General features: G+C 36.8%; 1 protein-coding gene across 1 annotated transcript in view; it reads right to left on the reverse strand.

Moving 5' to 3' along the window:
• Positions 1 to 22188, reverse strand: part of PASD1 (PAS domain containing repressor 1) — a 78490-nt gene that overhangs the window by 52295 nt on the left and 4007 nt on the right. Inside the window, exons 3-5 of the mRNA XM_058291216.1 lie at positions 11586 to 11675; positions 7381 to 7480; positions 6796 to 6906 (exon numbers count right to left, since the gene is read on the reverse strand). Of these exons, the coding sequence (XP_058147199.1) occupies positions 6796 to 6906; positions 7381 to 7480; positions 11586 to 11675 (301 nt within the window). The remainder of the gene's footprint in view (positions 1 to 6795; positions 6907 to 7380; positions 7481 to 11585; positions 11676 to 22188) is intronic.

The raw sequence follows: 22188 nt of genomic DNA on the forward strand, positions 1-22188 counted from the left end.
AGAAAAACTTAGCAGCATTAATGTTCTCTGTTTTGATTCCATGTTAATTCTAATTAGATCTGGATAGCCACCTTAATAAAAGCGGTGCTGTTAAATTTTAGTAACTTTGAACTAGACAACTTTATAAAAACAGAAAAAAAATGCTGGCAGCATTTGTAAGACTGCAATTTAAAATATATTACAAAACTGAAAGCTCCTAACACTTCTGTGAACTGTGGAAAAGTTTAAATGGGATGTTATTTTGAAAATGTTTTAAGCTTTATTCATAATTTATTTTGATCAGAATTTTTATCAAGGTGTTAAAAGGTACTTTCAGTTTTGAATCAATAGCTTACTCCTGAACCTCTAGTCTGTCTAAGTGTACTCCTGAAGAATAATCCAGAATATATAAGTATTAAATATCTGCCTGTCTAAACTATTAAATTAGTGCTTAACTGCATTTATACTGCTCAAGTATTCTTAACTGGCTACTGGTTACTAGTAAAAGTGTTTCCATGACAGAGCTTGCATATTATAGGCAACACTGATTCTAGAGGAGATCGTAAAAGCAGTAAAAATCAGAGATGTGGAATGATGAAGAGTTTGAGTTTGGACACAGCAATACCAAAGGAGTGAGAATTTTAAGTCAAATTCGGGAGCATTATGTTTTTGTTGGTGTATCTTAACTCTTTTTGTGTTTGTCTGTAATTCAGCATACATTTTTATACCTTGAAAAGGTAACACTAAATTAACAAATGGAAATTATTAAAAGAGCACTTATATTGCTAAATGAGTATTCCTGAAGCTCAAGTTGGAGAAGCCAAACAGGATAAAAAGTCACATAAAGTCTGAATAAAGGAACTATATAAAGGAAAGAAACTAAAAAGTTTATCCTGAATTCTCCCCATAATCTTTCTATAGCCTCTCCGACCCCCACGGTTTCCTTCTAACCTTGATTTAATTCCAGTAAAATCAGTTGAGGAAACTAAGGGGATGGGCTGCATGTGGAAAAGAACGTTTGATTAAGGGAATGTGTTTTTGTCCTAAGGGAAGATGGCTGGTTTTCATCAGGGTGGAAATATGTAAGAGCTCGAATGAATATAGAAAGATGTAGAAGGTATTATAGTAAGGGAGTGTGTTTTATAAAGGTGACATTTGTCTTGAGAGGAAGTAACTATAGTTTATGTGGTTATGGATAGTTGTGCGAAGTTTGTAAATGCATTTTCTAAATTGAAAGCTTATAATGTTACTGACTGATTTAGGAAAATCATTATTAAGTAGAAATCTAGGAGTCAATATTAATAACAAAAAGTAACTTATGGTTAATTATAAGAAGTTTGTAAAAGCATTGCCTAAAATGAAGTATTTAAATGTCTAATTCCAGGAAGCCATTATTAAATAGAAACTGAATTGATATTGATAACAAAAAGTAACTTCATAACAGGGAAAAAACCACATCAGAAGCCACATCAATCTGTATATTAAAGTGATGGTAGGGGGAAGATAATCTTGATTCCATTGGGAATCTTAATTTTCATAAAATAATGGAGAAAGTAGTTTTTTCTATACTGCTAAAGTAAAAACCTATTAATTAACCTAATAAAGTATATTTAATATGTTATAAACTGCACTAGAAGTATTTAGAAAGTGTATTAAAAAATTGAAAGACGGAGTTCAATATCATTAAACTCTCTTGTGCATTCCAACCAGGCCCAAATACCCTACATGGTGCCTCTCCATTTCAGTTATCACTAGGTTGGTCACTGACCCTTAAAACAATAAAGGTATCTACCACATCTCTGGTTATGCTCCTGAAGTGGATGGAGAGTATGTTGCAGTTTCAGACTCCTACAGCTGCCTCCAATGGCTCCATATGGTCAAATTTACAACAGACACTGCCTCTAGACTGACTCTGTTTCATAGTGCCAACGGGCACTATGCACCAGGCCCATGAAACATGGGAGCTTCCCTCTAAGGGTCAATGGCATTGCAGCATGCTGGCTGTGTGTAGGACACACCGCGTGGAGCAATAATTACCAAAGTAATGTGAGTAGAAACTAATCAGACATAATTGGCATTACTGTCTGCTCCCATGGAGAGACCACATCTATGGTATTGCGAACCTGGACTTAGATCTTTGAACACAAGTTCAAAGAGAAACTTGTGTATTGATTAGTATTAAGTACTGTACCTATATACCTGATGAATATGATAATATCTCTTAAATTCTAGGTCATATGCAGAGGTATACTGAACATGTTAAAAACTTGGTAAACTTTATTCATTTTCTGAGTAATTAGTGAATGTGCCTATAAGATTAAAGAATGGCTCTCTTAAATATTGTCTTTATTTTGCTTTCCACATTCTCATCCAGTTGTTGCCTATATTGCCTTTTGTGAGTTTATGTCTAGGGCAGTACCTCTCCTTGCTATCCTAGGCATAACCACTGCCGTGGGAACTGGGGTGGCAGTTTCCTAGACAACATTTGAAACTTAGAAGATGAAGCCAATCAGCTTTGGGAGGATGTAGCCTCTGGAAGCACCTGGCATTTCTCATTCCCATGGTCCAGTATGTCACGGCTGCCCCTCTTTTTCGGACGACTGGTTACACCATTTTCTTTATCCTCTTAGTAGGACCACATATCTTCAAAATTCTAACTTAAGTTTATTTCTTCCAGAATCAATGCCTTCCAGAACAAGATACTAGTCATGCGGGAATTTCATTCAGTTCCAACCATGGTGCCAGACTCATCTTCCCTCAACCTCAGTAGAATGACCACAGAGTTTCACATCTCATCAGTCAGGTTATACTGTCCCTAACCAGCATGAAGCAGCTACAGAAGAATGTCCATCACCCTTCAGCTTCCCTTAAGAATAACGGTGCAAACTCTCTGAGGGGAAAGTTGAGGCAGGTTAGTATAGGAAACAGGGAAGGTGGCTGGTCAGAATAAAGCTTGCCAAAGACCCTACTCAGTTTGAAAGTTCCAGACTACTTTGTTACCTACTAATGGAAATGATGCTTGTATACTGTTAGACCAGCACAATCTGCCACTTATTGTTTCCCATGAACATCTTTCTTTTTGCCTATTGTGCCCTTGCCAATACCTCTCTACAGTGGGCTTTGGCATTAACCGATGCCCACAACTGAACTCAATGTTGGGTTTGCACAAACTTACCATCCTCAGATGCTACTGGCCTTCCTTGGACCATAAATCTTGCACATCAAATAGTGTGGAACACCTTGCTCACATGGCACAATACGGCCCATCAACAAGTTTGAAACAAGACCTTCTCATTCAAGACCGAGGTTCAGCTTCTGTCTTTAAATTAGACTCATAATTATATTTTCCCTTGTAAGGGAACAGGTGACTAAGCCCAGGCCTTTATTAATATACCTGCATACAATGGTTTAGGATAGTTAACAGCTGAGTCCATCACCACAGATGGCATCACCACTGTCTGCATGGTATGACAAGAGGTAATCTGTGATGTGGGGCAGTTGCTGGCTGAGTTGTGTAACTTTACTATCAAGACAATAATGCACGCCCCCTGGTGGTTCTACCCATTGGCCGTTTTTGTGTCCTGTGGAACTGCAACTGTCACTGAAAAACACAGAAAGGCTTTAGCCAATCACACTGCTCATGCCCTTAATGATTCCAAAGTAGCAATTTCCTTACTAAACAAAGAAACTACCCAACTGCAAAAGGTAATTTTACAAAATAGGAAGGCTTTAGATATTCTTACTGCATTATATGGTGGGACCTGTGCCCTCATTAATGTTCAATGTTGTGTACATATTTTTATAGGTCTAATAGCTTTTGGTAGAGGACTCCTATTATTCTATTGCCTTTTATACTGTTTCTGTGGAACGTGGAAGCAATGCTTGTCCTATGGTCAGTGTAGGTCACTACATGGGTGTGGATTCTGGGGACCCAGGGCCCCCCTAAGTCCTCAGCACATAGCCGCCTGCATGACGTAGGCATAAGTTAAAGGTTAACAACCCTTCCCAGAGGGGAAAGAATGCATAGTATCATAAACTATGATTTTCTCAAAGCAGTAAACGTCCTTAGTAAACATCACCACACTCCATGTGTATGCTTCATATGACCCTAGCAGGAACCCTATGGAAACCCCTTATATATTACCCTTCATTTTCTCATCTCTTTGTGGAGTGGTAAATTTTTATCTTTGATTAGGTTCAAATCCCTCCTAACGCCTGTGGCCTCATGGAAGGTAGCCTCACGCTAGTTTGCTATATTGTTTGAATCTGTGGGCTTTTTATATATTTTTTTAATTTCGATACTGTTCTTTTTCATGTTAATGCCCTCTTCATGAACACGACTTGGAAAGCAGCCTGAGGCACTTGAGAACTGGAAAAATAATTCATTTGAAGACTATTTATTTTTACATTGCAACACTGAATGTCAATGGTGGAAAACCTTTTTACCAACTGATCTGCTCTTAGGAAAAAGGAGAGGAATGGCCCTGGATACTGAGGTGATACCATAGAAGAGAAATGAAGTTTTATGTTCTTCACTTCTCCCAACCCTTCCCCCAAATCTGTAGCCACAGGCAGTTTATCTTTCCTTTGCTGACAGTCATCATCTTACTGAATAAACTGTTCCTCTTTATGACCTCTTTATCCCAAATAATGACTACTGCTTGAAAGTCTATTTTGTTTAATATTGATGCATCCAGTTTTCTTTTCCCATTCCTTTAACTTTCTATATCAATATATTTTATCTACCTAGATTTTAAACTACTTATAGTTACAACATTTTTTTAAATCTAGTCTGATAGACTGATAAGCTTAGTTTTTAACTGGCAAGTTCACTCCATTTATATTTATCATGCTTACTAATAAATTTATTTTTACTATTTTATTTTACTGCATTCAAGTATTATTTTATTTTCTATATATATATTTGCCATAATTTTCTTTGTTCCTTTTTCTTTTTTAAAAAAAGATTTATTTTATTTATTTCTCTCTCCTTCCCCACCACTCCCATTGTCTGCTCTCTGTGTCCATTCTTCGGTGTCTACTTGCATTCTTCTCGTGCAGCACCAGAAAACTGTGTCTCTTTTCTGTTGCATCATCTTGCTGCGTCAGCTCTCCGTGTGTGCGGCACCACTCTTGGGCAAGCTGGGTTTTGTGGCTCTCCTTGCAGGGTGCACTCCTGTGCGTGGGGCTCCCCTACATGGGGGACACCCCCGCGTGGCAGGGCACTCCTTGCACGCAGCAGCACTTCACATGGGCCAGCTCCACACAGGTCAAGGAAGCCCTGGATATAGAACCCTGGACCTTCCATATGGTAGGCGGACACTCTATCAGTTTTGTCACAACCTCTTCCCTGCTCCTTTCTCTTTTTTCCTGACTTTTTTGAACTGATTGACTTTACCTTACTCCCTCTATTTTTTTCTTCCTACTGGTCTTGTAAATTATATATTTTAGTTTTATTATCTTAAAAATTATTTTAATATTTTACTACGTATACTTGACTTTAAAAATTCTAAAGCTTATCAATATTTCCATCTTCTTCCTCAACAGTACAAGAATTTAGAATACTTTAACTCCAAACTCGTTCCTTGCATCTCTTTGTATTTTATCCCTACCTTATTTGTAACTCCTGCAAATGACTCAAGGTTATAATCTCTCACTTTTACATTTGGCATTTATTTACATTTTCAGTATTTTTATTTATTTATTTATACATAATTGCTTCTTTCTTCTCATTCCTTCCTTCTGGGACAGGTTATTTCTTCCTGATAAACATCTAAGGTCAAAGTCTGTAGGTGGTAAACATTTGTTTGAAAATGTATTTATTTCATTTTCAATGTTGAGTCATGGTTTTTCTGTGTATAAACTTCTAGGTTGACAATTTTTTTTGTCTCAGAACTCTAGAGATATTATTCTACTATCAACTGGCATCTATTGCTACTGATGAAAAATCTGCTAAACATTTGCCATTTCTTACATATAATTCAAATTTTGTGTGGATTTTAAGACTTTATTGTTGTTTTTGCAGTTCCACAGTTCTTCAACGATATCTCTAGATATGTATATTATGAGTAGACTAGGGAAAAAATCTGCTTCGAAGCTCATTCAGATTGTTGGCATAATCTAGTTCCTTGTGACTGTAGTACTGAGGTTCACTGTTCATTGCTGGCTTGTTGGCTGGGGACCACCCTTGGCTCCTAGAGGTCTTTCCCTGGTGGTATATATGTGCCCTTTGCCACTTTTTGCCCCCCTCTGCCTTCCTCTTCTGCTTTTAAGGGTTCATGTGATTAGACTGGGTCCACCTGAATAATCCAGGATACTCTTCCTATTTTAAGGTCAGCTGATTAGTAACCTTAACTGCATCTACAAAATCCCTTCACAGTAGTACCTAGATTAGCATTTGCTTGAATAACCAGGGCATGGGAATCTTGCCTGTGGGGTCATCTTTAAAATTCCGTCTACCTATGATTTCAATTTGCCCTTATTTGAAAATGCTATATACTTCTGATTCAAGCCCCAGATGTTTCAATGATCTGAAATGAGTGTATATATTAGTTTCTCAGCTTGCAATTCTTGAAACCTCAAAAACTGTAAATCCACATCCTGTATGCACACATCACAGGTTTGGGTTATGAATTCCTGTAAATGGCATGTTTTTACCATTCAAAAGTTGAATTAATATTTGTAGCCAAAAACTGTGGTCATGGGGCTATCAGAGAGACTGAAAATACCAAGAGTAGAAGGGAATTTATGTTAGCAATAAGAGGCTTGAAAACTCATGAACTTTATCTAGATAAAATTAAAAACTGAATTTCTTACCATGACAAATATCTTTTATAGTCATTATGAATTTTGCATATTTATAAGTAGGTCTGTCACGACATTCACTGCTTCCTCTTTTGAAATGGCAGCAAAACTCAATATGATTTTCTTCATAAAATAAAAACAAATACAAATCAAGCTCATATTTGTTATTTTACAATATTCCGCTGAATTAATTCAGATGATTAATGTCTTACTTCAACTAGATTTTATAAAAATATTATTTTCTTTCCATGAACATTAGCACTTACATAGTTATATCTATAGTGTAGGGTACCAGCTAGAACATTATGCATAATGGTATGTCATTTACACAGTACTAATAGAATTACACAAGTGCTGAAATGATCAGGATTCCTGGTAAAGAACAAGATTTAATGGAGGAGAGATTTTTTTTTTGACACTAGAAATATAATTTGTGAAATCAACAGTAATGACACATTTATTAACACAAGTATTTATAAGATCAAAACCTGTATTAGTTTTATTTCTTATATTGCCTTTATTTTTAATTACCTCACTAAGTGATTGTAACTTTTCCCCTATAATCTAATAATTTAAGATTAGGAAAAAAATCTGTACCTGATTCTGACAAAGGAAGTCTGAAAGTAATGTGATTAAAGACTTCATTTTTTTCTTCATCAGGCAGGAAGCTTAGTAATTTTTTGCCCATGACCTCAGCCTAGAGCGAGAGGAAGAGGGAAGAAGTTTTGTTATACTTGATGATACTGTTCATTAGTTCCTCCAGTGAGCTTCTCCTCTGCCCGACCTCATGTACTTATGTTCATACCTGCGACTCTTCTGAAAACCACAATTAATTCACAGTACCCCACTCTCTGACTACTACCTCTTGTCTCTTTAGTGCACATATGCAAGTACCCCATCTCTCCAACAATAATTCTACCCACTGAGACCTCCAGTCTGCTCCTATCACATTTTCTCTGTCCATTATCTCCCTCAAATCTTCACATTCCTCCTTATCCAGTTCAGATTACATAGTCCATCACAATAATCACTCCCATGTGCCTTTTGCCTCTGCCATGCATGCCCATAAAAATCCCAAATCCGGTTAATTCCAGCTCTCCATCTGCCCTACATCTTCATCCAAGCAACTGGTTGAGAAGAATATACAACCATGCAGTATATTCTTCTCAATGGGCACTCGGCTCTGTCTAGAAATCACACTCTATTTCCTTAGACAGCTCATTCTCTTATTCTTCAATGTGACTAATTCTTGACTTTTCCTCCTTCCTCAAGCCGCCAAACCTCACAGTCCTTCTAATTTTCAGCTGACTTCCTATGTAATATCATTTCTTATTTCACTGTAATAAAAAGAAAGGGAAAGAAATGCAAACATCTTCTTGCCACAAAATCTACTAACTTAATTGTCTCTGTGTCCATAGACCTGCTTCCCTCCTATTACAGTGAATAAGCTGCTATTTACCTCTAACTGATCTAATTCTGTACTGGGCTCCCATCCACTCTCACCTATTAATGGACATCGTTCCAGAAATTCTCCCCCATCCTTCCATATCATCAAGCTTTCCCTTTCTACTGGATCTTTCACACCAACATAAAAGCACTGTATCACAGATAGTATAATATCTGACATTTTAAAAACAAGAACAACACAAAATTCCCTGAACTCCAAACCTTCCTTGATGCTACATCCTCTCTTCCACCTATAAACTCCACTTTTCTGGTCCACTTTGGAACAAAAAGCCTTGAAAAGGACTATGTTTGTTGTCTCTGCTTTCTTGACCTCTCACTCTCTTTGAACCCATCATAATTAAGTTTTTGTCCCAAGCACTCCACAGAAACTGCTTTTATCAAGGTCTCCAATGACCATATTGTCAAATCCAGTAGTCAATTCTCAGTCCTTATCTTACCTAACATCTCAACATTTCATACAATTGATCCCTCCTCCTTCCTTAAAATACTATCTTTACTTGGCTTCCATGACACCACATACATCTCAATATCCTTCTACATCAAAGACCACTCATTCACAATCTTCTTTGCTATATCATTATCTTCTTTCGGAATATGAGTCCCCATGGCTTACTTAGTCCTTGAAACTCTTACTTACTAAACTGTTACCCCGTCTCCTCCAGTTAGTTCCAATTCATTAAATACCATCTACTGTTAATGACACCCAAATTCATATCTCCCAAACCTCTCCCCTGAGCTTTTCTAAAAGTTTCAACCTGAATATCTAATTGGATTTTAATTTTAAGATATCCAAAAACAGAACTCCTAATCGTTTCATCAACAAAACACGCTTCCTCCTCAGTCTCCCCCATTTCAGTAAATGGCACCACCATTTACCATTTTGCTCATCCAAAACCAGAGTCATCTTGACTTTCATTTTTTCTCTTAAACCCCACATGCAGTCCATCAGCAAATCCTGTTGGTTCCATTTTCAAAGTATATATAGAATACAGAAGCAGTGTACATGTCACCACCTGGTCCAAGCCATCATCATCTCTAGCTTTGATTACTTCAACAGCCTTCACAGTCTCCCTGCTTCTATTCTCTACCTGTCTCCCTTACCACTGCCAATCTATTCTCCACAGCACAGCCAGAGCTTTTAAAACATAAGTAAAATCATGTTATTCCTCTGCTCAGCATTTTCCACTGCTTCCCCAACTCATTCAGAGTAAAATCCAAAGTCCCTACAATGCCTTTATGGCTCAATATTCTGGTCCATTGTTAGCTATCATCCAACCTTATCTCCTCCCACTCTCTCTCTTTTGCTTATTGCACTTCAGGTACACTAGATTGTTTGCTCATATCCAAAAATACCAAGAAAATGCTCATCTCAGGCACCTGAACATGTTCTTCATTCAGTGTGAGACTCTCTTTCCCACAGATCTGCAATGGCTTTCTCCCTCAATTCTTTCAGGTCTCTACTCAAAAGCCATGCTATCAAAAATAGCAGCAGCTCCCTGACACTCTCTACCTGCCTATTCTCCCCCCGTAGCACTTATCACCAACTGATCTAATAGTGAGTTTGCATTTGTTTATCCATTTATTAGGTGTCTCCCCCATTGAAATGTAAATTGCATTAGAACAGATTTTATCTGTTTCATTCACTGCTGCATTCTCAACATCCAGAACAGTTCTTGGCATAAAGTGAGCCCGTGATAAATATTGGTTGAATGAATGAAAAATGCTGTACCATGTAGTGAAATATGGTGACACATGGAAAAACTGAGTATCAGATATTAAGCTAAGTAAGGAGTTCTTAATGTGGTAGGAACAAAGTAATAAACAAAATATACTCTGCAGTTGAATAATAAGTTTAGGTGATGAATCACAAACACAATATTTTTAACTGATTAGTATTTAAAAACCTAAAGCCAATTTTCAGAAATTTATTTTTGTGGTTCATTCACAGAAGCCAGTCTACACACTGGCCAAAGCTCAAATGAGCAGATGGATCATGTGTCAGTCAAGAAAAAGCTTGGCTCAATTCAGCGTAGAAATATGATCTTAATTTAGTGAATAATCTTCATCGAATTAACAAGCAACATACTTTGATGGTGAAAGTCACACTTTGAAAAATTGACTTTCCAAAAGAAATGTAGATTTTATTCACTAATTGGATAAGGCACCAGGAAGGGAAAGATCCCCGACTGGACAGTCAGACTTGATCCTGAATTGAGCAAGACATATCCCTAGTAACTCTACTATGCTGTATAAGTCTCAGGGAGAAAGAAACAAACCTCATCAAAATGATCACAAACTAAACCTTAGACTTATGGTCAAAACCTTTTAAGTTCTCTTTCTTTAAACATCTGCTAAGTACTTTTATCTTAAACATTTAATGTTAAGAAACTCTTCCCATGAAGAAGTGTGTGTTTTAGAAGTTTCAGTTTGCTTAGGAAGTGTAAAAGAGAACTACATTTTTCCCATGTTTTAATTTCAGGGGAAGTGCTGGAGTACAGTGAGTGGGAGGGCAGGATTCTAGGAGCAGGATGTTGTGACCACAAGGAAAAACTGTCCAGGAAACCAATGACTGGGAAATTATGATGGCAGAATTCACAGATAATTTTAATATCACTTCCACTTTCACCTTATTCCAAATCACCACTATCTATTGCCTGGGCAATTGCAATAGTAGAGAATCATTTATTCTGAGTCAAAGATGGAGAAAGCTTGCCCGAGTGGGGCACAGCTCAAGAATTAGTACCCATTTTTGAATGCCATAGATCCTGACTCAGTTCATATGTACTTGAGACATCACTAAGCTATGCAATCATTTCTATATTTTTGTCTAACGTGAGACCATGATTTCTTCTTCAATATAAAGAAACAAATGACAAATCAGATCTGGAAATGGATACCATGACCCAGCATAAACAAGTCATGGCATTCACTGTGGAATCAGTATGTAGTGGACTCTAAAGAAATGTACAAAATCAAGCACACGTTCCGGAGCACATACATTCTGCCCAGTGAGGGTTGCCTCCCATCAAGGTAGTTGGGACTTTGGGGACTATCCACTGATCCTAAGGAGACTGCTGTTTCAAAAACCGCATTCTTTGGAGATTGCCTTCAGAGGCAGGTTTCAAATCACAAACCAAAAAATACATGTTTCATGACCTGATTGTTTTTATAGATTTAAAATTGAAACCAATGAAAATAACAATAAAAAACAGGTGCACACTGCTGACAACATGGAGAATGTCTTCTGTGATGAATCATATGCTTCTCAAAACAAATAATGAACCTCTAACAAAGAACCAGAATCATCCAGTTTCCGAAAAGCTGAAAGAACTTACTGGTAAATAGCCAAGGAGAGGAGAGATGTTTTCAGCCACGTAAATGATCATTCCATCTGTATTCAGTACAATCAAAAAGCCATCTAATGACTAATGAAAAGAGAATAATAATGTAATTAAATAGTGGAATAATAATGAAATGATAGCTTTATTTCTAAATGAACACATAATTATAACAGCACACTGCAAATATATTGTGGTTCTTAAATATCAATAAAGGGGGAAAATACCTAATTAAAACTCTTTTATTCTGGGTTTTCATGCTGCTAGCACTCCCACAAATATGATGAATGCTCCTACACCACCGGACTTTCTGTAAGAAGTGTAGCAAGCACCTACCCCACAATGACACACTACAAGGAGGGCAAGGGAAAGCAGAATTATGACAGGAAGCAGGCTAACACTGTTAAAATTACAACAAAGAGTGTGCTGAGGCTTGAATGTCTTGATCCTCACTGCATATCTAAGAGTGAATATTGGCCTTTGAAGACATTTTGAACTGGAAGGAGACAAAAAGAGTCCAAAGATCCAATTCTAAGTTTGAGTTTTGTTTTATTATGACAAAAGCTTGAGGTTATGGCTTACTTCATTTGGTTGCAACTGGTCTTTTGGGAGGGAAATAAACTGGGTATCATCTATTAGCCTCCTCTTGTAGGGAAATTTATGTTTGATGAGACTTCTGGGTACTCTATTCATTTTAGATTGGATTTGATTGTTTGCGCTAACACTGGATATTGAGATTGTCTTATGTGGTACTTTAATCATTTAGGGGTTTTATGGGGTTCCAGTTGCTGTTAAGAAGCCAGTGGTTATTGGTTATCACGATAGAGACCTGTAATTCGGGATAAGAAGGAAATCATTAATACTTAATATCCATAGTGAATATAAGTTAAAAGCATTAACCAAGAATGAAATAATCTCCTGCTTCACATACCTTTGCTATGTCAATCAAATATTCCCTTTAATAAGGAATTCTGGCCCAGTTCTCTAGGTGCAATATACTATAATACCTTTGTCTTCACACTTATAGTCTCATACTCCACTCTGCTCACATTTTAACACAGACATAATTTTTTCCCCATCAAGTTTAAATAACTTCAAAGGGGATAATTTCTGGTATACTACAAAACTCTCCAATGGACTCTAATAAGGAATATTCTATTTTTTAAAAATATCTTATTGAAAATTTTATATCATTTCTTTTCCTCTTTATATAATATATAGTATACTTTATACTTCAGTCTCACTGATGCTCATCTACAATAAAATATGTATGGTGAAACAAATATGCTACACATTTTGATAACATTGGAAGTGCACCTCAATGAGATGGAGCAGTTCATTTCCATATTTTGTATGTGATTGAACATCACTGTTAATCTAAGTCTGGCTGAGCTTAACAATTCTATTCTAATTTCTGTTTTTGTAGAAGTGTTGAGAAACCTTGTTAAGAAAACTAGATGGAAATGGAACCTTTGTTATGGCAATTTCAATCTTTATCATCAAAGCTATATTCTATCTACTGACAATATTAGGTCCTCCTGTTTTACTGAAAACAAATAATTGCACTTTGTATTTTGAAAATAAAAGAATTATTATTCTACATCCTACATAGACTCTACTTAACCTTACACATGTGATGTTTACCAAATTATCTGTCACTTAAACAAAATATTCCACGTACATTCAATTAACAAAAGAAACTGCAACACAAACTAGGAAAATTCATCTTCCATGTGTAGGCTGTCTTGCTTTAAGCATACCTAATTTCAGAAATGCTAAGAATATTGGGGGGAATTTTCATTTGTGATTAGTTTGTGTATATATATACACACACACACACGTACATACACACAAACCCACACGGATGCTAACATCACTTTCCTGATAGATGTAATAGATTTGGATATGCAGAGAATGCCTCCTGGCACCTAACAAGATGGAAAAAATATATAAAAATGTATTTTTAGAAATATGAATGAATATATGGTAAAGTAAGGGAAACAACCTGATGTCAGAAATGACTGGAACATAGGAATTAAGAGAATACTGGAGCCTGTATTTGCCTTGGGAGGATCTTCCCATATGTGTGGCCTAGAGCTTGGGGACAAAACCAAAGCTTGAGACTTGCACAAAGTGGAAGGTGAAATCAGAGTCCCCTGAATAAAACCAGGTATCCCAAGAGGTGATGTCATCAACAAAAGAAAGGGAAAGATCCCATCCAGCAAAGGGAGACAAGGCAGATGCAAGCCTGCCTCCCCCTCAACTCTGGCTAGAGTAGGAAAAAAGAAATAGCCTCTGTTGTTTATTATGAAACAGATTCAGGGCTGGAATTCACAAACTCCCTGTGTGGTCCTGGACACCTCAAGTCTAACAATTAATTTAAAGTGGTCCTAACCCCAGGTATATATTAAAAGGAAATACATATCATCTCCAGAGAATTATTTTAAACACAAGGCTCAAATAATTCATGAAGATAAAGTTTCAAATAACATGAGTTTACAATAAAAATAAATAAAAACAGAAGAAATAAGCCATCATAAATGAGAGGCAGTAGAAATAATTAAATGCAGAATAAGATTAAAAAACAGCAGATATTGAAATGATCAAATATAGAATATAAACTAACTATGCTTAATAGTCTTAAAATATTGAAAACATAATAAAAGATAAGAGACCTTTAAAACTGGTTAGGAACATTTGAAAAAAGAATTAAACAAAATATCTAGAAATAAAACTATTACCACAAAAAACAAAAAGGCAAAGCACAAGAGTTGGCATATTAGAATACAGCTAAAAGAAAATTTTTGAACTGGGAGGTAGAGATGAAGAAATGAATCCAACTGCAGCACAGAGAGACATAGGAATGGAAAACAAGAGAAATTAAAATACAGCAGGATAGAGTGAAAAAGACCAGCATATTTCTAGTCTGAGTTCCAGGAAAGACGTAATAAAACAGAGAAGAGGCAATACTCAATGAGATACAGGTTGAAAAATTTTCCAGAAGTAATGGAGTAACAGCAATCTTTAAAGTCAGGAAGTCCAAATAACTTCAAGCATGATTCCACATCTAGACGGTCTTGAGATCTGCACCTAGATACATGGTAATAAAACTGAAGAGCAACAAAGAAAAGAGGAAGATCATAGGAGCAGCAAGAGGAAAAAGACACATAAACCTACAAAGAAATGACTGGCAAAGAAGCCAGTAGACAGTGGAATAGTACCTTTAATGTGATCGAAGCTGTGAAACTGAATTTATATATCCATTAAACCTATCTTTCAAGAATCAGGATTAAATAAAGACATTTTCAGACAAAAATTGTATTAACCACAAACTGATAAATGTTCAAAGGATATATACTTCAGGAAAAGGGAAAATAATTACAGAAGAAAGTTCTGAGATGGTACAAGGAATGGTAAGCAAAACAAACAGTAAACCTGAAGGCAAATCTAAATAGACGTTAACTGTACAAATCAGCAGCAATAAATCTAAGAACGTTAAAAAAAATATGGAACTCAAAACCCAGGCAGCATTAATATGTAAGTGAAGGGACAGAACTGTGATTAAAGTATCTTTGCATTTTTTCAGGTAAAAGTAATGACATTGAATAAATTCAAACTTCTTCGATCAAATGGGCATTTTGAGTATTTCAAGAATAAACCTACAATAGAATAAAATTGTAAGAGTAAAGAAATAGTAAGGTGGGTGTGAAGAGCCTCAGTTTAATCCAAAACAATGCAAGAAAGAAGGGAGAAACAGAAAAGCAGGAAAAATCTAGATAGTGAATTATAAGATGGAAGAAATGCATCCATAGAACAATGAGAACTGACCAAGCTGCCCTTTTAGAGGACAAAGTTTGTCAAATTAGATTTATTTTAAAATCCAGCTATATACTGTTCACCAAAGACAAACCCCATAACATAAGAACACAGAAAATTTAAAGTCAAAGGATGGAAAAAGACAGATCAGGAAAATACTAAGAAAAAAAAGCTGATGTGACTATAGCAATAGCAGACATAATAGGCTTTAAGTCAAAAGCATTTATATTTATATTGACATTTATACTTATATTGAAGAGGACTACTTTATATAGGGAAAAGTTTCAACACATCAGGAAGACGTAATAATTTTAAACGTCTATGCATTTAATAATACTCAAAATATATAGGCAGTGTTGGTGGGGATTTGAATAAACAGGAATCCTCATACATTGTTGGTGGGAATGTAAAATGGTGGAGCCACTGTGGAAAACAGTTTGGCAGCTCCTGAGAAGTTCGACAAAGAATTACCACATGACGTGGAAATTTCACTCCCAGGTATATATATATCCCAAAGAATTGAAAGCAGGGACTCAAACAAATATTTGTACACCAGGGTTCATAGCACCATTATTCACAATAACCAAAAGGGGGAAGCAAGACAAGTGTCCATCAACTTAAGAATGGATTAACAAAATGTGGTCTATCTATACGACAAAATATTACTCAGCCATAGAAAGGAGTGAAATGATGGTACATGCTACATGGACAAACCTAGAAGATATGTTGAGTGAAATAAGCCAGACACAAAAATAAAAATAATGTATGATTTCTATTATATGAAGTACTTAGAATAAGCTAATTCATAGAGAAAGAAAACAGTATAGTGATTACCAGGGTCATGGAGAGAGAGGGGAATGAGGAATTATTGCTAAATGAGAATGAGTTTTGGTTTGGAATGATGAAAAATAGTCTGAAAATAGTAGTAGAAGATACACAGCATTTTCAATATGCTTAACACCAAAGAATTGTCCATTTGAAATGGCTAAAATGATTTTTATGTTAGGTGTATATATATAACCACAATTCAAGTTAATTAATCAAAATATATTTAAAAATATATAGATAAAATTGAGAGATCAAGAGGAGATATGGATAAATTTACCTTCATAGTGAAAGTTAATTTTTCTCAGAAATTGATAGATCAAGCATACAAAAGTCAGTTAAGAATAGGAAGGTTTAAAAAACATAATTTAAAAGCTTGATCTATGTGACATATATAGAACATTGCAATTCACAAGTGAAAGGACACATTCTTTTCCATCTCATACAAAACATTTACAAAATCAGTCATATTCTAGGAAACAAAGGAAATCTCAATACATTCTGAAGATTAAATTAAGTAGATGTCAATTTTAAAAAGATATTTCAAAACTAAGTCAAAAAAGAAATCATAATGAAAATTAGGAAATATTCCTAATACAATGATTTTTAAAAACTACTTATCAAAACATGCGCAATGGAACTAAAGCAATGCTTAGAAATCTTTAGCCATAGGTGCATATGTTAGACAAAAAAAATGGTTGCAAATCAAGGAGCTAAATAGCTAACCTAACACACTGCATAAAAGAACCAAAAACAAAACAAAAAAAGAGAAGACAGTAAATAATAAAGATAAGAGTATAAATTAATAAAATAAAAATAAAGACACAATAGAGAGAATCAAGGAAGCCAAAAGTTGATTCTTTGTGAAGAACCATAAAATGAAACATTTTGGTAAGATAAATTGAGGGGAAAGCACAAACAATACTAGGAATGAAAAGGGGACATCACTGAAGAAAAGTCAGACATTAACAAAGGTAATAAAAGAATAATATGAACAATGTTATGGAAATAAATCTGAAAACTTAAGTGAATGGAAAAATTTTTAGAAAAATATAAATTACCAAAACTGATTCAGGCATAAAGAGAAACCAATCCAATGTCCACAGAGAAAATGTGGAATGGGTGTGGGAAGGGTAGCCATGGTGGCTGCTGGGTGCGGGGAATGGGAGGAAGAGATGAGATGTGGAGGCGTTTTCGGGACGTGGAGCTGTCCTGGGTGGTGCTTCACGGACAATTATGGGACATTGTAGATCCCCCCAGGGCCCACTGGATGGAACGGGGGAGAGTGTGGGCTATGATGTGGACCATTGACTATGGGGTGCAGTGATGCTCAGAGATGTACTTACCAGGTGCAATGGATGTGTCACGATGATGGGAGAGTGTTGCTGTGGGGGGAGTGGGGGGTGGGGGCAGTGGGGGTTGAATGGGACCTCATATTTTTTAATGTAACTTTTAAAAATAAATAAATAATTTTAAAAAGAGAAACTATGGATAAGCCTGTATTCATTACAATATTGAAATATTAATTTAAAATATTAACTTTTTTTTTTGGTACTAATGTTGTTTTATTTATTATTTTATTTTATTTTTTTTTATAATTCTTTTTTTTATTGACTTTGTAATAATATTACATTAAAAATATATATATATGAGGTCCCATTCAACCCCACCACCCCCACCCCCACCTCTCCCCCCCACCCAGCAACACCCCTTCCCATCATCATGACACATCCACTACATTTGGCAAGTACATCTTTTTATCTTTGTAATGCCCCTTCCTCATAGCATACGCATACCACATGCAAAAATCAACTCAAAATGTTTCCACAACTTAAATGTGAAAGATGAAGTTTTAACCCTTTAGAAGAAAATATAAGGGTGTGGTAAGTTAAGAAAGCCTTGTGTTATGTAAGGCTTTCTTAAACATGAATGTACATGCCAAAGGAAAAGATTGCTCAATTTTTTTACTTTAAAATTAAGAATTTGGTGGCAGACTTGGCCCAGTGGTTAGGGCGTCCACCTACCACATGGGCAGTCCGGGGTTCAAACCCCAGGCCTCCTCGGCCCGTGTGCAGCTGGCCCATGCACAGTGCTGATGCGCGCAGGGAGTGCCCTGCCACGCAGGGCTGTCCCCTGTGTAGGGGAGCGCCACGCGCCAGGAGTGCGCCCCATAAGGAGAGCCGCCCAGCGTGAAAGAAAGTGCAGCCTGTCCAGGAATGGTGCCGCACACACCGAGAGTTGACGCAACAAGATGACGCAACAAAAAGAAACACAGATTCCCATGCTGCTGACAACAACAGAAGCGGATAAAGAAGACACAGGAAATAGACACAGAGAACAGACAACTGGGGTGAAGGAAAGGGGAGAGAAATAAATAAATAAATAAATCTTTAAAAAATAAAAACTAAAATTAAGAATTTGTTCATAAAAAGACATCATTTTTAAATGAATGAAATGACAAACAGCAAACTAGGTGAAGATATCTGCAACACATAACTAGCAAATTATTATGTCTCAGAATCTATTTTTAAAATATCCAAGATATAAATAATAAAAAGAGCAACAAATCAATTTGAAAAATAAAACAAAACTAGGCAATGTGTAAAAAACAAGTGTTTCACAGAACAAAAAACAGAAACATTCCCCAAAACATTTGAAAAGATGCTTATAGTCACTTGTAATGGGGAGAATTCAAATTAAACAATAAATATTATTCTATTCCCATCAAATGAAAAAATATATTAAAATCAGTTATTAGGAACTATTAGCAAAGGTGTGGATCAAGAAGAAATTCCATCCACTACTATTTGAAGAGTTAAAAAAAAAAGAGGTAAAACTACTTGGAAAGCAATTTGTCATTATCATATAGAGTTGAAAATGTGTATACCATCTAGCACCCAGCAATCCCACTCCTAAGTATTCACCTAGAGAGTCTTGCACACATGAAACAGGAGATATGGACAGAAATGTTCATAGTAGTATTGCTTACCACAAGAAGTCAGACACAACCTGTAACAGACCCAGTTTATGCAACACGGCAGATTCTTTCCCCACCTCCAAACAAGTCGTGGATGTTTGCTCTGTTGTTGCAGCCCAGGCCTGGTCTCTTAACATCAGCAGCAGCAGGGACCTTGGTATCTGTCCAAAGTGACTGGATCCATGAAAGCTAGGGCTTTGCCCACCTCTGGGCGTGGAATCTGGCTACCCCAGTGGCTATCCAGAAGAGTTGGCAATATAAACCAAAGGGCAGGGGACTGTCCTTACACCTTGTGTGGGACTTTCAACTAAATGAAAGGAAGACAGGAAGGAGCTGACAAATACCATCTCCCTTCCTTCTCCATACTGACTGTTCCAAAGAGGGGTAGATACATGGAGTCTAAATGGATGAAGTCCTAAGTGGCTGAGCAACCAGCTGTATTTTCCTGTGAAGCTGTACCCAACTTGATAGTAAAGCACCTTATCTTCGAATTCCTTCTGTCCCTGCCTTACATCTCTTTCCCCCTCACTCTTGCTATCCCGTGTTTGCATATTACACTAAAACCTTACCATGTAAGTTTTGCTCTAGTCTCTATTTTCCAGGAACCTGAGCTAAAACACAACCCAAGTGTCCATCAGCAGTAGAATGGATAAATAAATGTGCAGTATGTTCAAGCAACAATACAGCAGTGAAAATAAATGGGTTAGTGTTACATGCCACATCATGAAGGAGCTGCCAAAACAAGTCACAGAAGAATGCATGTAATGTAATTCCTTTTAAATAAAGTAAAAAAGAGGCCAAAGAAATACACTATTTTGAGATACACAGACATGTAAAACTATAGAGAAAACAAGAAAAATGATTGACACAAAATTCTAGAACTAGTTGGGTAGGAGATTATGATCAAAGCGTTTCCAAGGCTCTGGGAATGCTTTATTTCTTAAGCTCAGTGTTAACGGCATTATAATTCTTTTAACTGTACTTCCAAGTTATATATTCTTGTATGTGGGATCAATTTTTTAAGATAAAAACTTTTTAAAAAATGGATATTTCTTATTTCCTATTTGACATGAAAAGCTGAAGTCCAAAATGGCCATGAGCCTGAGGTGACCTTCCAGAGATGTGGGCTCACCCAAAGAACCTAGGCAGCTCTGCTTTGCTTTTCTACTCCTTTTTCTTTGTGCCAGCTTGCTTTGGCATTTTGATGACCACATTTTGCTTAAAACACTTGCTCTGAATGACTTTGGATTACAACTTGGTATAGAGTGGGTGGGGTAACAATGGTTTCTCAGCTCTGTTAATCAATAGTTCTTGAACCTGGGTAAGGCACAAACTCTCCAAGCCTTAGTCTCTTCTTGCCTAAAGCAAACGGTATCAACATTATCATTACCTACATCACATCACAGGGTTGTTGTGAAACCAGCTAGTGTACGTGAAAGCACTGTGTAGAGGTTGCTATGCAGATGTCAGGAGGTTTTGACATCTTTTACCTCTGACCAGCACTGTGGAAAAACAAGGGTCATGGCTTTGGAATGTTGGCCATAAGGAACAAGGCACCTCATGCTCGCCCTATCCCCAAACTTCTCTCTTTCATGCCTTAAGAGTGGCTAGAACCTTACTGAAACTGGCAAATGAAGAGAAATAGCAATCTACTGCCCCTTTTCTCAGATTCCCTAATGTTTTCATCTCTGTGGCTGAAGTTGGGACTGAGCTAGCTTGTTTGATGCATGACAAAAACTTCACCAAGAAAGCAGGCCTTTCCAGGGAAATTATTAATACTTAAAAGAGGAAAAAATTGTGGAAAGGAAAGAATCACAGAAGATATTCCTGTAGGTACAATTACACCTTGTCTAGCTTCTAAAATATTTCAAATATGCTTCTAATACCACGAGATTAGTAACAGGGTTTTGTATAACACATTTTAAAGCCTCTATATAGCAAATGTTTGGGTATATTAGTTCTAAAACAAAAACTCTTTAATGAAAATGAGGGAGCAGGTCTGTTGCTTGAAAGGAAGAAAGATGAGGGATAGAATATTTTATTTTATTTTTTTAAAGATTTATTTTTTTAAATTTATTTCTCTCCCCTTCCCCCCTCCCCCAGTTGTCTGTTCTCTCCGTCCATTTGCTGCATGTTCTTTGTCCGCTTCTGTTGTTGTCAGCAGCACGGGAATCTGTGTTGTTTTTTTTTTTGTCGCGTCATCTTGCTGTGTCAGCTCTCCGTGTGTGCAGCGGCACACCTGGGCAGTCTGCACTTTCTTTTACGCTGGGCAGCTCTCCTTACGGGGCGTGCTCCTTGCGCGTGGGGCTCCCCTACGCAGGGGACACCCCTGCATGGCACAGCACTCCTTGAGCGCATCAGCACTGTGCATGGGCCAGCTCCACATGGGTCAAGGAAGCCTGGGGTTTGAACCGCGGACCTCCCATGTGGTAGACGGACGCCCTAATCACTGGGCCAAGTCCGCTTCCCTGGATAGAATATTTTTAAGTGTCTGTGCTCATCCACCTTCAGTGCAATTTTGCCTCCAGCATGTTGATATAGGCTTGAAAAGATTCATCTACAAAATCCCTTCCATAGATCACATAAGGATCAATAACAGATCTGCTGACTGGTCAGGTAGCACCAAGGGGCAAAGGGCCTGAGTTCATAATTTCTGAGAATCTAATATGTGCAAAATTCTGCACTAGATATTTTACACATGTTCACCTTATTTTATTCTCACAACAATTCAATGAAATAGAGATAATTTTTTGCCCATCTTACAAAGAAACCAAGGCTCATTCTTAAGTAACTTAAGTGACAAAGGCAAAATTCATATCCCTATCTATTTAACTCAAAGGGCCATAGTCCTTCAGGCTGCACTTTGTGGCCTTTGAACTTAGTGGAAGTAGCCAGTTTCCCTGGAAAAAGGAGCCATAAGCACTGCATGCCCTTGAAGAATAAAATGGCTTGAAGCTTTATTCAACTGAGTCTATGCAGACT

This window comes from Dasypus novemcinctus, chromosome X (assembly GCF_030445035.2).
Source record: "Dasypus novemcinctus isolate mDasNov1 chromosome X, mDasNov1.1.hap2, whole genome shotgun sequence".
Taxonomy (NCBI): domain Eukaryota; kingdom Metazoa; phylum Chordata; class Mammalia; order Cingulata; family Dasypodidae; genus Dasypus; species Dasypus novemcinctus.